Source organism: Populus nigra, chromosome 15 (genome assembly GCF_951802175.1).
Source record: "Populus nigra chromosome 15, ddPopNigr1.1, whole genome shotgun sequence".
In the NCBI taxonomy this organism is placed as follows: domain Eukaryota; kingdom Viridiplantae; phylum Streptophyta; class Magnoliopsida; order Malpighiales; family Salicaceae; genus Populus; species Populus nigra.
Window position 1 is genome coordinate 7,796,218 of NC_084866.1, and position 17,934 is coordinate 7,814,151.

The window sequence follows — 17,934 nt, forward strand, 5'->3', positions numbered from 1 at the left end:
GTTGCTTCACAAGTTTATATACCACAACTCCAGTTTTGATAGCAAATTAGCAAGTGATTATTTACAATAATAACTTAGAGTCCACTCTAGCAATTAAAATAAACAATCATATGAAATAAGCATAGGAGAACAAACATATTTATTTATCATATAAACTGAAAAGAAAATGTAAAATAAATCTCACAGTTCTTGAAATCTGAAGGTTTCTGTGTCCTTGCAACCAAGAAAAAGAGTACAGAAAGGGGCATAAATGCTTTGAGTCAAAAAAGTATGACTCTTCCCCTCCCTATTAGGGCAAGCTAGAAACAACAACACAACCCTTCCTCTTTCTTACATTTTCTCCATTAAAGCTCTTGCATGTCCCTAAAAGATGATGCTTGAATGAGTAATAAGTGAGTATGAGGATGGAAAAAATCATTTACAAGTATAGAGAGAGATGTTCGGTTAAGGAAGAATTAGAAGAGAACCAAGTTAAGAAGAAAAAGAAGTAGAATAAATTACTAAGGAACACCTTTTAATCTTGTTTAAATTTGTGTGGTAAGAAAATCTCCTTTGTTTTCATCCTTGTCTTGAATGAATATTGTTAGAAGGGATGAAACCCCTAATTGTGAAGCACTAGGGTTTTTGTATGTGTTGATTTTGGAACCTAATGAAACAAATAGAAGTAATTAGCAAAGGAAGAACAAAATCTCAAAGGAGTAGCAAAGAAAATTCAAGTATACCAAAAGGAAACCTAATCATAGGGTTGAACACCTTTTAACATGAAGGAGGTAAAGAAATTAAATTGTAAACTTCAATGTTTAGGGCTTGAACTAACACTCTCACAAGAAATATACGAGTAAAAATAGAATTTTCTTAAGTATTGTGTGTTATTAGAATAGAATAAGAGAAAACATTGATTACGTTATTATTATATGCTTAAGGAATTAGAACATATCTTATAAACTCGAAACATGAAATGTTGTTTTCTTGTGTTAGAATGTTGTTCATATACATGGAAATAGGTTTGGATAAGTGAGAATTATATGAATTAAGGACAAAAAAGTTAACCTTTGGGAGTGAATTTTGAATGTTATAAGTATAGAAAAACATTACTAATGATATATGTTGAAAGTGTAATGTATGAAGAATGTGTTAATTAGTTAGAATTTTTTTTTAAGTGAATATGTTGTTAAGGAAATGAGAAATTTAAATTTTAAAACAAACGAAGAGTATAATTGATTGATATTATGCTTGTTGGAGCTTATGATATATTATATGGGAATGGTTGATCTAAATGTTGAAAGAATGCATATAAGATATTTCATTTTTGCTAAGTGGAGCTTATGATATATTATATGGGAATGGTTGATCTAAATGTTGAAAGAATGCATATAAGATATTTCATTTTTGCTAAGTCTACAAATTCAAGTCTGGACAATTTTGATAACTAAATTCCAATTAATAATAGAAAAGGAAAACAACAGAATTTGTAGTATGATTCTTCATGAAGATTGTAAATAAATGTGTTAAATTTAAATTTAAACAAGTTTTCTTTTATTTGGAGTTATGGAACTCCAGATATAGATGAAATACTAAAGAGGGTCAGGTTGTATGCCACAAGTCAGATTTTGTTGATTAGCATATAGCTAGATTTGAGACTAGTAAATGATAGCAATTTATGTATATTCCTTCATGAAAGTGGTGCTTGAAGATATTAATTTTCATTATAAACTAGCCTTACTTGATTTGGTGGTACAAAACTCTAGCTAGGGGCCTAAAACCATAAACAGGTCAAAGGCAACTTGAAAAACTGATTGTAAGCGTGTGTGAAATAAATAATTTTGAGTATGCTAATGGATGAAGTTGATTTCTCTTCCTTATTAATAACTGAATATATGTGTCTTAACTTTCAAAAGGATTAAAACACACTTGAATCTAAATTTCAAAAGTTAAGTTATGAAAGAAACACTAAATAGTGTTCAACATATGAGAGTCACATTGATTTGAGTGAATGACAATTATTTTGCTTGAGAGGTTAAACTTGGTGTAGAACTTTAAATAAAGGATTACGATGATGAAAATGAAAAAAACATGAATAAATGAACGAATATACATAAGTTCATGCATGTGGAATATTGAGATAAATGAATACTTCAGATGGAACTTTAATATGAACTAGAGTTATTGATTGTGAATTGAATCTTGCTGTGTTACATGAGGAATAGGAGTAGGCGCATGATAGTAGGCCTTAGATAGGTGGTGAACACCTTATCAAGTTTTATCTTTTTACAAATATATGTTGTTACATTATTGAATTTAAATTTGAGGTACATGTACTCATAGTTGAAGTTTGAGAATAATAATTAGATTGATTGGCACTAAAATGGAAGTCCTAGAGTGTTTGATATCTATATGAGATATTGAATAAATGAGAATTTATAATTGAAAATGCTAGAATGATGTAGTTTTCAAAAGAAAAAGTCAAAATCATTACAATTTTCTTAAATTACCGGATTAGATGATATTTTAAAGATTTACTCAATATGATAAAATCTGAAAGGACTGTTGATTGAGAGGCTAGCGAATGAGCTAATTGGAATTATAGGCATCCAGTTAGGACAACCAGATTAAGGGTTAGTCAGGAACGAACGATAACTAGAAGTTAATTATGGGTGTTTAGTTGGGACAACCCGAATAGGAATTATTCAGGAAGAAAGGATAACTGAAAGTTAATTATGGGCATCCTAGTTAGGACAACCAGATTAGGGGTTATACATAAATAAAGGAAATCAAAATTTAAAAAGAAACATTACTTCATCTTTTTTAAAGGAAGAAAATATATAAAGTTAAATTTGAATAAGAACTGAGTAAGTGGTTGAATGAAAATGAATGGAAGGATGAGAAGATTTTATAGAAATAGAAAAGGAAATGCAATCATATCACCTTTATGGATAGGCCACCTAGAGTCTTTTACTTCTTCTTTCTTTTATGTCAGAATATGTATATATACAATTAGTTGTGATTGTGGCTCATATCTTCCCTTGGTTTTACATCCAAGAACAACTTAAACACCCTCTATGAGTCAAGAATAGGCTTCTCATCCAGTTTTCTTAAAAACTAACAAACAGGGTGTCAAATCCTAGTATATTATGAATAAATGCTTAGGAAATATGTTGAAAATTTCATTGAAAAAGATTAAATAATAAGAAATAAAATAAACTATTAGTGTACATGAACAAATAATTATAGATGATGAAATTTTTTAGGGAGTTAAATTGAAAATGTTAAAAGTTTGGTCACAAAATAGCACATTAATAGTGGAAACTTAATTGTGGTGCATCCAAACAAGGCTCAGGGTCATTAATGGAGGGGTATAAATACATAAAGACAACAATCACACTCTTTCCCCCCTCACATGCGTCAGCCAAGACAGCCCTAAAACAACCCCCCCTCTCTTCTTTTTCTTTCACCAACCCCATTTGCATGTCCTCGCAATGAAGATTTTTAAGTGAGATTGTGTGTGTGAAGAAGGAAACAAGATCTAAAAGATATTAAAATAGAGGGGGGGGACGGTTACAAAGGATAAAAGTAGAGAGAGAACTAAGTGGACCTTAAAAAAAAAGTTACATATAAAACCCATAAACTTAGCTCAAATTCATGTGATAAGATAATTCTTCTTATTTAAATTATGTTTTAAGTAGACATTGATGGGGGAGATTTAAAAAAAAAATCCTAAATGTCATGATTTTAGGGTTCTTGTGAATACTTGGAAACGAGGGTCTAATTTAATAAATAAGTTAAAGCAACAAGGAAATGATAAAAATCTATTTTTTAACAAGTGCAATGTTAGCAACATTAGCACAACTCTTACTATCAATAATCATAGTACATACATTGTTACTTATGTGACATATAGTATGGAAGATGTTCTCTCTTATTACTCCATATCATCATCTTTAATCTAAATATTAAATGATCTTCTAATCACCAAAGCCTCTTCATCAATTAGATAGTTAACATCACTACAATCCTCAAGTGGTAGCATCTAATCCTCCTCGGATTTGTCACTTTTGGATTCAATCTCTCCATGTTCTCTCTTCATCATAACTCTTTTGTTTGGATATTATGAAGCTATATATTCATTACCCAAACACTTAAAACATTTAATATCATGATTATGATTAGTTTGAGTTTTGGTTTTATATTGGATAATTATGGCCATATCCATCTTTATAGCTTTAGGTGGTTCAACTTTGTTCCCCATTGTATTTGTCTTTAATAGGGTAGCCTTCCCTCTCCTATAATTCAATCTTCAAGCTAAAAAAACAAAAACCTAAATTACTTTCTTGGTGTGTACTTCCCTTTCTTTTCAACTACCTCTCTTCTTTCGTAGCCATGTGAACCATATCTTCTAGCTTAATATAATGTTGTAATTCAACCATATTAGTTATCTTTTTATTTAAACCATTCAAAAACCTTGTCATAATAGCCTCTATATCCTTAACAATATTAGCTCTAATCATGATAATTTTTATCTTCTTATGGTAATCCTACATACTTTTAGACTCTTGAGTCAAACTCTACAATCTTTGAAATAATTCTCTATAATACTGTCTAGGAACAAGCCTTTTTTTCATGATTGTTTTCATATCATCTCAAGTCTCAAAGAGTCTTTCCCTATTTCTTTTTCTACCTAAAACAATTTAATCCCACTAAATAGTAGCATAATTAGTAAACTCAATACACAACAAGTTTTACCTTATTTTTCTAAAAGTAATGGTGATAATAAAAAATCAACTTTACTTCTTCTCACATTCCAAATATGTTTTATAATCATTTTTGCCTTGAAAAGTTGGAATCTTCATCTTAACACTCCCTAAATTTTTACCCAAACCATCACAAAAACCATCCTCCTTATCTACTCTCCTAAGGGTGAAATAGTCTTGTGGTCAAACACCCCTATATTTGCAGGTGGTATGTTGTTGAAACCTAACACCATATTCATTATCAAAATCCTTAACCTTCTCATTTGTATTTTCTATTATAGCCTCCTTTAGAGGTGAAATAGCTCGCCTTACCAACTTTCTACCCCCAAACCTTTAGTTCTCAATCCAGCCATTTCATTCATAACATGTCTATACATCAAGTTCATCATCTCTATTTGTTATTGCATAGTCAAATGACCTTATTCTACATTATTCTTATCCTTTGGAGGTGATGATTCATTTTTGGTTGACATCATCAAGATCTGACAATCATGTTAATAACAAGAGGAATATATCCTTACACACTCCCTTATGTGTTTATACTCAATAGATGTAGCTTTCTTGTGTTTCACATAAAATTTTGGCTTTTCACTATAATAAGCTCATCTTTTACCACTCAATAAAAAAAATAAAGTTCTTTAAGGAACTAATTGACAACAAATCATAAAATTAACAACTTAGTAGCACAATCTAAAATAACTATATAGACTCAATAAGCAATAAAAACCAAAAACTATCAATACAAAACTACATATATGAAATTACGAATAACAAAACGAATTCGAGTGAAATATGCACAATATAAAGACATAAAAAAATTAATGAGAATAAGAAAAGTAATGAAATAAGACTCAAATAACCTAAATTAAGTAAAGACACTATATTTTTTTGTACTTAGTCAAAACTAACAAAGAAAGAAATTGTTGACACAAAAACTACCCGTTATAATTTTTTGTAATTTTTAGAAATATCCAACAAATTATGTATAAATAATCTTAAAATCAAGATATGAAACTAATATATCCCAATAATTAAGAATTTTTAAATTTGAATTGTTAAATCCAAGATTTGATGAAATACCCTAATTTGTGGCCTATACCCTACTTTTTCCCCTTTTGTGATTTCTTTTATCTTTATTCTTTTTTATTATTATTGTAGACAACCAATCATAAATAATCTTCCTTTTTCAAACTTTTTCTACAACTAGATGTTAGATGATGACAACAATGAAATAACATGAAAACTAAAAGATAAAGGGATATATTTGATTTTAGAGTTTTACTCTTATATCAACTAATGTGAACCCCATAAATATAAAGATAAAAAAAAATACACAGTCAAATTGACCTTTCCCAAGATAGCTAAATCCAGGCTTGTAATTGAGCTTAACACAACAATAACATATATTGAGGTACCAAGACTATAAAGAGACATGAATAAGAAGTATGGAAGACACTACGAAGTTTCGTTAATTCTTCGATAAGTCAGAGTAGTTTAATGAAGAACCAAATTAAGAGAATTCATCTCACAAACACATAATAGATGCGGCAATAATGTATTATTAAACCTAATATAATATCTTACAAAATAATATTTATACTTGGAATAAAGTAAACCCTAGTTGATTTAATAGGCTAACATCAACCCAAATTAAAATAAGACCCAAAGTATCTCAAGTAAAGCCGAAAATATGAATAATAATTCTAAAAAAAAACAATTATTGAATGAAGTCCTTTCTTAAAAAGGACCATTGGCCTAATAAATCATGAGGTCGCCGCTTAGGATCTAAAATAAATAAGGAAATAATTCTTCCTTAGCTTCCTATGTTTCCACCCATAATAAAGAATCTCCTCATAACTTAGAATTCATAAAACACTTGGGAAAAAATAAGCCTTTGGTTGCCAAAATTAATTAGCCTATAAAGCAAATGAATCAGGCCATGCCACTATTATACATAGATTAAATTGACTAAGGTATGATCATCACTTGTTAAAGATGTAGCCTTCTTGAAATTCATCTTAACCCAAATACTCTGAATAAGTCTATTGAATGCATATTTAAGCTTTTTTGTCATTGACTTTGCAATTGGCTCATGAGGAACTTTTAATGGATACTTCGGTGAAGTTTGGATCGATCATATAAGAGTTCGTGTCATTGATTAGAAGACCAAGTCCTACTCTAAATAAAGTTTGTAATAGTATAGTACACTAGTGAAAATTATAACAAAAAAGGATAAGTGATGACAGGGATATAAATTATATTATGATTTATGATGTGAACACCTTATTTATTATGATCATGTCATATAAGGTTAGAAATTGTAATTTATATAGGGTTTCATGATATAAAGGCCATTTAGTTACTAGAAATGATGACCAACCCTATATACACAATTTCTCAATGTAATTTACCTTTCTTTTACTATTTACCTCTTGGAATTTATACTTTATTTTATCACTTTTCGTGCTTTTATAATTTTCTAGATTAATTTTATTATTAGTTTGATTTGTAATGATGTTACCTGCCTCCACTCGAGTTTGGTTTTGTAGTTTTTCTTTATTAAAAGGAAAAGGTAAAAAATCAAATAATTTAATTAATCCAAAAAATTATATAACTAATCAATAAAGTAACATCATAACATGGTGTGAATGACATCGTATCATTAAGTTAGCTCTTAAGCCCATAAAAAGTAGTGGTTGTGAAAGAGTTGTTCCTCACGTGTGTAACTGTGTAAGTAAACATATATAGAAGAATAGTAAATTGCAAGGAGTATACAAGGATTGAATGTAAGCCAAGATAAATATTTGTTTTTTCTTTTTTTTTATCTCTCTATACACTTTATTTTCTAGTCTTGTGCTTGCATATTGCATTATCTTTACTCTTCCTTGAATTTTGTTCAATTGTTTTAATTTTTGTAAGTGTTGTTTTATTTTGTTAATGACCTATTCACCCTCCCTCTAGGTTTGGCTGTTGATTATATAATATGGCTTTCATTATTCTCTTTTCTTTTCTTTTATTGTTAAGCGAAAGATCAATTTTTTTTGAATTGAAATTTTTTAGATTTTATCTTTGTTATATTTAACATTAATATTTTACTTTTATGTGAATTCTAAATGTAATGTTGATATGGTAACAAAACCATGAACTCTTAATCAAATTAGAACATATGTATTTATGATCCATGAAATAACTCAAATTCAAATCTTTATAAAAAAAAAAAAAAGAAGATGCATGGAAGAGCATTACTTGCCATAGTTACACAATATTATAAGGAACTTCTTGTGTTTTTCTAGGAACCATCAAGTAAAAAACGTAATAGGTGAGGGACAAAAATAGCCATTTAGAACTTGTCTAGCCTCTATTGTGTCCACTATGTTTTGATATTAAACAAAATTTAGTAATGAATTTATGTACTATTTTGTTAGTAAAATTACTTAATTGTTTGATAATATATTATTGTGCCATTTGAGTTAAAATTATCATTAAAAATATTAAAGGTTACTAGCTATGTGACTAAATAATAGTTTATTTCTATGTATAAAATAAAAATGATAGAGGTTAGTTAATTTACAAGTATTTAAGATTATTAGATATATAATTAAATATTAGTTAATTTTAAAATACTTAAAATTATTTTTATCTTTTAAATAAAGTGAGCATCCTTCTATCTCAAAAAACATCACTTCTTATTCTTTTTCCTATTCTTTTTAAAGTGGAAGCTAATATACCTTCAACTTGCTTCTATAAAAATTATATTTTAGTATAAAAAATACGTTTTATCTTTGATATGTATAACCATTAAACTTACAATATTTAGAACATATATAAATTATTATTTTCACTTTTATTTATAATGAGCATTAATGTTTTTAACTAACTTAATATGGTAATTTCTTCTCACATCAAAATAATATTGAAAAATATTTGCAATAATATTTGCATTAATCATAAAAGGATAAATCATTGCTAAGAAGACAATATAATTAATTTATATCCAATCAATAAATTATTTTTCAAAATATATTTAATTATAAAATAAATAACTAAACCAATCATATAGTAAATCAAAATATTTGTGTCTAATACAAAGTTAAAATCTAGTATAGTTAAAAACATAAAATAATAATTTCACTACAAATTCATATTTTTGGTTATTATTCAATCCTCTCCTATTCATCATTAAATCGAATTTCTTTGAAAACATGACTAATTTTCATTTCTCTATATTATGTATATTTTAATTATTATATTAATTTCTCAATAATGATATTCTTTTTCTCTAATAATGTTAAAAAATGTGAAATATTTATATAATCTGTGAAATATTATTAAATATTATTAAAAACATCATATAAGTTTTTAATAAATAAAACTACTAAATAATTTAATTAAGATTCATAAATTTTAAAAGTAATATACTTAAAATAAAATAATTGATGTTAGTTAATTTTACAATATTGAGAATATTTATATCTTTTTAAATATATCTTTAATATGTTTTTATCAAAATCATCTTCCAATTTCCAAAGTTGAGAGTAACTTCTAACCAAATATTTTTCATTGCTTTGTTTTAAAACAAAGAAGTAAAAATAAGAAAAGTAGAGTCAAGTAAGAATTTAAATTGTTTTTATAAAAAATAGTTTTCAAGCTCAAATCAATTTTTAAAATCCTTAATATTTTTATTTTAATTAAATAGATTCAGAGTCTATATTTATTAAAATACTTTATACTTGAAAATGTATTAAAATAATATTTTTTTTTATTTTTTAAAATTTATTTTTGACATAGTAGTTTAAAACAAATTAAAAAAATAAAAAAAATTATTTTTTTTAACATTTTAAAACATAAAAATAAATTTTCAAAATAATTTCACTGTAAATTATTAAAATATTTTAATGTGCTTAACCTAATTGCAGTATAGCACACCAACCCACCGCCAACTCGGGTTTCCGAGAAAAAATTGTTAGCTTTGCCATTTAAATTTTGAAGCAATCAAATTCTCAAATTATCTAACGCGCTCCCCAAGCACCAAGAAAAACCCTAAAAACGAAAAGAAAGCAGGGCCGTCGAAAGAACAGTCAGACCTCAATGAGCTTCAACAACACTCGTCACCATGCTACCAAAATCCGCTTCAATGACGAAGAAGAAGAAGAGGAGAGCTCCAATCTCGATGACTCTATTGTAGCCACTGAAAAATCCATTGCTATTGATGACGTATCTATGCAAGACCCCGACGTCTCCTTTGTCGACGGCTGCGATGATGATAAAACCAGCGCCGATTATTACTTCGATTCTTACTCTCACTTTGGTAATACTACTCTCCTTGGTTCGCTTTTCTTTTTTATCCTCCCTTCGTTTGTGTTTTGTCTTTTTCCCCCCCTTCAAGTTTAGAGCTTGACTCCTGGTAATAGCATACTAGGTTCAGTTGACTTTAAAAGTTTGTATGTTTTATACTCGTAATGAATGGGGTCTTTGGCGTAGAAAGTTTTTGTATCTGTCTTAACCTCTTTTCTTCTTCTTCTTCTTTTTTGCAGGTATTCATGAAGTAAGTGTCTCGTAACTGGATAAAGTTTTTGTAACTTGATGTTGCTGTTTTGTTATTTTTTTTTATCTCACAATGCCCACTAGCACTTGTTATTATATGATATACTTGGATTTTTTTCTGCGGCTTTCTCTGCATTTTATCAGTTAAGATTTTGTTAATCACCTTCTTGTATCCGCAGGTTTATTGTTTAACTTTTTGTATCTATATTATTTTGTCACTTTTGGTTGAGATCAATTTTTCTTTTTTTCCTTTTGTTTTTATATATCTTGATATCTAGAATTCTAAAAAAATCATGGAGTTGATTGTCTGGTGATATGTTTATGTACTTTGCTTGTTGTTGATGTTTCCCCACCCATCCTTACACTGCAGGAAATGCTGAAGGATGTTGTGAGAACTAAAACATACCAAAATGTTATTTACCAGAATAAATTTTTATTCAAGGATAAAGTGGTACTTGATGTTGGTGCTGGGACTGGAATTTTATCCTTATTCTGTGCCAAAGCTGGGGCTGCCCATGTTTATGCGGTATGCGTTTTCCTTTCTTTTTCCCTATCACATCCTGCATCCACTAAGCTGAATTTTTATATGCTAAATATGGTTTTTGCCAACATTTCTATTTCCAGGTCGAGTGCTCCCACATGGCTAACATGGCTAAAGAGATTGTTGAATCAAATGGATATTCCAATGGTAATGCTATTGTCTTCATATAGTCAGCTAATTTTCTCTCATTACGTTGCCTCAAAAGGGCAATTCTGACTACTTAGTCATGTTTCAATATTACAGTTATAACAGTTTTGAAGGGAAAGATTGAAGAGATTGAGCTACCAGTTGCTAAAGTAGACATAATTATTTCAGAGTGGATGGGATATTTTCTGTTGTTTGAGAACATGTTAAACTCAGTCCTGTACACGCGTGATAAATGGCTTGTAAGTTGCAATTACACTTCTCTTTTCTGATTTATAACTTGGTTCTTAAATGCAAGGTTAAGATAAATGCTAGCCAGTTGGTTTGAATATGATGGTTTTGTTTGATGCCTGAAGCATTCATGTGTCTGAAGGGTTCTGAAACTTGTAGATTTGGCTGTTTCTTGGCTATACCTGTTTGATTTTATTTTTTCTCTAGTTTCCTGATTGGGATTTAATGTGAAGAAAAGAAGAAAATATTAATTCTGATAGCACCATTCATTGGCAATTTCAAGGAATTTCCTTCTGGATAAAGGAGGCTCACTGTATTCACATAAAATTTACTGATCAGGGAGTATTTTTAGAATGAAAATCTTGTGAATGAGAATAGTGCTTTCTTGGGATAATAATGCAATGGTGTTTGCTGGTACTTTAATATTCACAAAAAACAAGAGTCTCTGTGCTCTTTGGCTTTCGGTCAACTGGATGCATGCACCATTGGAAGGAAGGGTAAAAATGCCAACCAACTTTTAGGTCATTCATTAATCTGGAACAACTATAATTTTTAGTGATCAAAAGTTCTTTTAGCTATTATTATACTCCATGGGATCATCATTGGAGATGCTGAAAAACGTCTAATATGTCAGCCTTTATTTTTCATTATTTGCTTTTCCAGGTCAATGATGGAATTGTGCTGCCAGACAAAACCTCTCTCTATTTGACAGCCATTGAGGATGCAGAATACAAAGAAGATAAGATTGAATGTAAGACTATGATCTGTCTAATGTGTGTAGATGAAATCATTTTCCTGCAGATCCACAATATGTGTGGAATTTGGCAGCACAGCCCAGACTTTGATAGATGAAAGCTGTGGGGAATTCACCCCAGTTGCATGCTGGGTTTCATCTGCTATTTGAGTTCATTTTCCAACACAAAATATTTAGTGGGGTGGCATTTATTTAGTTCTTATTTCTGTTTCGTTGCCTTGGCCTTCATGTTTGCTCCAGTTTGGAATAATGTCTATGGCTTTGATATGACCTGCATCAAGAAGCAGGCCATGGGGGAACCTCTTGTCGACACTGTTGATCAGAATCAAATTGTTACAAATTGCCAGAAACTCAAGGTTAGATATGCATTTGTCTGTGTTTGTGCACTCGCTCGCATGCATGTTTGCGTATGGTTGTGCTCATTTCTCCAGCCTGCTTTTGGTGGCCGTTCTTTGCTTTTCTGGCTAATGTGTGATATTTTGATATTCATCATTTCAGACAATGGACATCTCTAAGATGGTATCTGGGGATACATCCTTCACAGCTCCTTTTAAGCTTGTAGCAGAACGTGATGATTTCATCCATGCATTAGTAGCCTACTTTGATGTATCATTTACGAAATGTCACAAGTTGACGGGCTTCTCTACAGGTCAAGCTTTTTTTTCTTTGCCCTATTCTGTTATGTTTTTCTCATCTTCCAGTACAAAGTTTTGTTTTACTACAAACAGTGAAATCCAGTGAGTCAAGGGAACCTATTTTATCATGGGCTAGCATTACAACTGCTCCTTTCCATGAATAGGCTCATGTCATGGGTAAATAAGCTTCTAAAGCTCCATCACTTGATTGTGGTGATGCACTAATAATTTTAATATTTGTGAAGCTCAGAAGTAACTATCTCTAACAATGAGGTAGAGAGTACTGCTTTTAAGTTTCTGAGAGTGTATTCTCAATGAAATACTATCATAAAATAAGCACAAGTAAACACTGAAATCAGAAATCAAACCTGCCAGTTAACAGTCCAGTGAAATGCCTAAATAACCTTCCTGATGAACTTGTATGATGCAGGGCCCAGATCTCGAGCCACGCACTGGAAGCAAACAGTCTTGTACCTAGAAGATGTGCTAACCATTTGTCAAGGGGAGGCACTAAGTGGAAGTATGACTGTGGCACCGAACAAAAAGAATCCTCGTGACATTGACATAATGATCAAATATTCATTGAATGGTCGACGTTGTGTGGCCTCGAGAACTCAACATTATAAAATGCGATGAGTTGCATGAACGGATCTTCAAATTTGCAACAGTTGGTGGGCTGACATCGATGCTCTAAACTGCTACCTGTTAGCAGGATGTATTTGGAAACATGCATCTATTTCTTTTATTTCCAGGAATGAGAGAAATGTTTTGGTTGGCCAAAATGTCACCTGTTTGTAATCTCAATCGCTTCCCATTTGGCAAATGCAATGGGTGATTGCAATCGTCCTGGAATTTCTAAATTTTCATTTGCAATATCATTCCATTTCGTGATAATTCCCTTATTGATATTTAGCTTCAGCCTTTTCAGCCTGTGAGCTTTTATCCCCTTGCTTTAGTGATAGTTGCCTGTCTTCAACTTGTGACCTCTGATTCCCTGCTTTATCTATTTTCCTTCAATCTTGCAAACAGTATCCTTCCATTACCTCTGCTTTTATTTAATCTTGTGTGAGTGCAAGCTATGCTTCTGCCAGCATTGCCTCTCTCTGCCTTCACTCTTTTCTTCTCAATATTCCCTAATTGGATCCTAATTGGATTCTAGATCTGATATTTTTCACATAATATTTACCTTCTCGCATAATATTTTCACAATATTTATATGATAATGTTTATTTACATGATTCTTATTATTTAATCCCTACATTCCATTTCATCAAGTCTATTAGTTTTATTTTCACCATATATAAAAATATTCATTTTTCTTTTAAAATTTTTAACAAATCAAGTAATACAATCCCAACATAATTTTATCCCTTTTTTTTTTACACTTTACTATTAATAATCTTAAACTTAATAAATATTACTCATGATATACTTTTCTAAACAAAAACACATAACTTCATTTCTTTTATTTTCTATTCCACAACAACCCCCCCCCCCCCCCCCTAAATTTTTCTTCTCCCTAGGCTGGCCATTCAAGCCCAATTTTCCTCTTTTTTTTTTTTTCCAATCATCTTCTAATCTCACAACATCAATATAAACCATAAAAGTCAATTTCAAAGTATATCCTACCAACATTAATGTAACTCTAACTTTTCAAAATTTAGTTATTTCAAAGAATCATATGAAAAACATAACAAATTAAGCAATTGTTACTTTAAACCAATTTACTTAAGTGTATTAAATAAGAATCAAGGCTCATTGCATTATCTTGGATTCCTATTTATTATCTTCCCTATTCAAAGTCTACTTTGTCTCTCTAGAACTTTTATTTGTCTCCTAAGTTTCCCTGTTTTTTTCTCTCTCTCTTGTTTCTTGTTGATTTTTAGCTAAAATCATTTTTCCTTACACAATTTTAGGGTTTCTTCTTGCATTTTCTCTCTTTCTCTCCCAAGCTCTCTTTTCTCTCATTTTCTCTTCATTTTTTTTTCTGTTCAGCCATGGGTGTAAGGAATATAAGAGCTGCTGGAAATTTCCAGCTCATCAGGCGTATTTAGAAAATTGTCGTTAACGAATTTCATGTTATTTGTTTTACGTCATTACCAAACTCTGATTGCTCTAAAAGTTTAAATGTATATAAAACTAAATGTTAAGAGATTCATCGTAAAGTTTCAGTCCGGTCCGACGGTCGGATTAAACGTTATACTCGATAGCACAAAACTAGTCGACAAGTGATTTTACGCAAGGAAATTCAAAATTTCTTATTTAACCCTTACATAAATCATATCAATTGGTTCTCTAAACCCTAGGGACCATTTTATCATTTTTAAAATAAATATATAATAAATTTTTTATCTTTAAAAAATCTAGGGGTTTACATTTTTCCCTTCTAACAAAAATTTCATCCTTGAAATTTTAGAAACCCACTCTTTCTATGTAAAATTTCTCACCTATTCCCAAAAATAATGCAGGATATTTCTTTCTCATTTGTAATTCTCTTTTCCATGTCTCTTCTTCGATATGAGAATTCCCCCACAATACTTTTACCAAAGGTAATTTTTTATTCCTTAACTCCTTCAAGCTTTGGTCAATTATCTTGATCAACTTCATTTTTATGGTTAGATTTTCATGAATTTTTATTGGTCATCTTCTGCGAATCTTGTTCCTGTATTCTTAACTGGTGATACCAGGATCTTAAATAAATCTTAGAGAACACTTGCACTCCTTTTAATTGATCAAACAAGTTGTCAATCCTCGGAAGTGGATATCATTCTTGATGGTTACCCTATTTGATTGCCTATAATCAATGCAAAGTCATGGGGTGTCATCTTTCTTCTTGACAAATAAAACAGGAGCTCCCTAAAGAGTTGTTGGGTCAGATAAATCCTTTATCAAGTAACTTTTGTATTTGCACCTTCAATTCTGTTAACTCCGAATGAGCTATCCTATAAGGGGATTGAGATATAGGCATGGTTCTAGAAAATACATCAATTGACACTTTAACCTCTGTTCTAGGTGGCAACCCTGGTAACACATCTAAAAAGATATCTCGAAACTCCTTTACTATAAGGATACAATCTAATTCTTAAGTTTGTTTTGCTCTATCAATTACATGCGCTAACCATGCCACACATCCCTTGTTAAGTAACTTCCTTGCCTTCATCACCGATATTAAACTATTAGGTATCACACTCCTCTCACCATAAAAATTTACCATTTTCCTATCAGCTGCTTTAATAGTAATAACCTTAGTATAATAATAATGTGAACTCATCCAATCAATCCCCAGAATTACATCAAAATCAACTATCTTCAAAGGTATTAAATCTACATTGAATTCATAATCTTCTATCAGTACCCTACACCCCTTATAAACATCATTCATTTCTACAATTTCTTCTAATGGTGTAATAATAGCTAACCCCATTTCTAACTTACTTTTTGATTCTTTTAGTTTATTTACAAATTTGTAAAGGAGTGAGTAGCTCCAGGGTCAAATAAAACATACCCTAATTATGCATTTACAGTACTCATATCGGCCACCATATTTGTTGAAGCCTTAGTAGCTTCTTGATCGAGATGATAAACTTTTCCTTGAGTCCTAGTTCCTTGGCCATGGCCTCTCCCCCTAGGAGCACTAGCTCTTGACTGAGCAGGTCTCATCTACTCTCCACTAAGTTTGTCCACAGTATGTGATTGTTGCTAGTTTTAGGTCTGAAATCTGTTAAGGCAATTTCTTCTTAAGTGACCAGCACCCCTATATAAGAAATATCCCTCCAAATATTTACACTCTTTTCATCGATGACCCAGCTGCTTGCATACAAAACATCTCTTTGTTGTAACTCTGCAATCAGTTCCCAGAGAATTTCCTCCCCTGTTTAACCTAAATGAAAAATTTTAAAAATAGATGGGGTTTAGTTTAGCAAATGATAAGGAGGTAGATTCATCATAAAAGAAAGTCGAGAGAAGTGATAGATTTATATGTTTATATAAAAAAACAAATTTACACGGTATTTTCCATACTAGTTTTTCGATAATAAGGGTGTTACACTCTCTCTACCTTCACTCTTTTTTTTTAATATTCCCTAACCGGATCCTAGATCTGATATTTTTAATAATTTAAATAATTACAAATTTAGATTTGTATAATCAAAATTTTTTGTTTTGATTTTTTGCCCTGAATCTTTAGGTTATTTGTCATCAATTACGGGTTTGTCAAGAATTCATGATGGCTCGGAAAATAGATTTGTAGTTATATGAAGTTATTGAATCTTTAGTCAAAAAATGGTTTCTGTATCTTGACTCTTCAATTAACAGGAATTAGTTAGTTGTGTGGCTTGTTCCTATGAATTAGTAAATGATGGCAAGAAATTATTGGAATTAAGATATATTGAAAAAGATTAACTATAGACAACCGAAAAGAAAAGGTTAGGGTAATGTTTGGTAAGATGGATTGGACAAGATAATTGTTTTATGAAGTTGTTTTGTGTATTTTTGGATGGTACAAAAATTAATTTTTATCCTTGTCTAATGTTGTTCTAATGGAGAAATTTGTGTCTCTCTAAAAGAGAGGACAAACTTGTCCAATTCTATGTATAAGGGTTAATCTAGTTGATTTGGGTCAATGTAAGGATAAAAATGATTGTTATCATAGTTTTAAAACTTGACTAGGAGCCGACCTAGGATAAGACTTGGGTCACAGGCTGGGTTGATCATCGACCTAGAACAACGTAAGGATAAAAAAAGTTATTATCATAATTTTAAAACATGATTTGAGGTTTGAACAAGGCCAAACCTAGGCTACTGGTCAGGTTGACCATTGACTCAGGTCAATGTAAGGATAAAAATTATTATTGTTATAGTTTTAAAACTTAACTCGGGGTCAAGGTGGGGTTGTGGGTCGAGATCATTGACTCAAGTTAACGTAAAGATAAAAGTCGTTATTATCATAGTTTTAAAACCTGACTTGGAGGTCGACTTGGGATCTTTATGGGTTAGATTAACCATTAACCTAAGTCAATGTAAAGATAAAAATGGTTATTATCATAGTTTTAAAACCCAACTTAGATGTTGATCTAGGGCTAGGCTCGGGTTACGGGTCGATTTGACCATTGACCCGAGTCAACGTAAGGATAAAAATGGTTATTATCATAGTTTTAAAACTTGACTCGAGGGTTGACTCGGGGTCAGGCCCATGTCATAGGTCTAGTTGACCATTGACCTAGGTCAAAATAAAAATAAAAATGATTATTATTATTATTATTATTTTAAAACTCAACTCAATGGCCGACTTGGGATTAGGTTCAGATCATAGCTCGAGTTAACCATTAACTCAAGTTA

At 30.6% G+C, this 17,934-nt stretch overlaps 1 protein-coding gene across 2 annotated transcripts; it reads left to right on the forward strand.

The window, feature by feature from the left end:
- Positions 1-9,708: 9,708 nt before the first annotated feature.
- LOC133673716 (probable protein arginine N-methyltransferase 1) lies at positions 9,709-13,491 on the forward strand. Of its 2 annotated transcripts, XM_062094589.1 has the most exons (9): positions 9,709-10,056; positions 10,283-10,293; positions 10,663-10,818; positions 10,917-10,980; positions 11,077-11,219; positions 11,872-11,959; positions 12,203-12,318; positions 12,461-12,611; positions 13,028-13,491. In XM_062094589.1, exons 1-9 carry the CDS (start codon positions 9,837-9,839, stop codon positions 13,231-13,233), a joined length of 1,155 nt encoding a protein of 384 aa, XP_061950573.1. In that variant the 5' UTR covers positions 9,709-9,836; the 3' UTR covers positions 13,234-13,491. The 2 variants fall into 2 exon arrangements, with proteins under 2 accessions (XP_061950573.1, XP_061950574.1); XM_062094590.1 differs by lacking the exon at positions 10,283-10,293 and having other exon boundaries at positions 9,713-10,056.
- Positions 13,492-17,934: the final 4,443 nt, after the last annotated feature.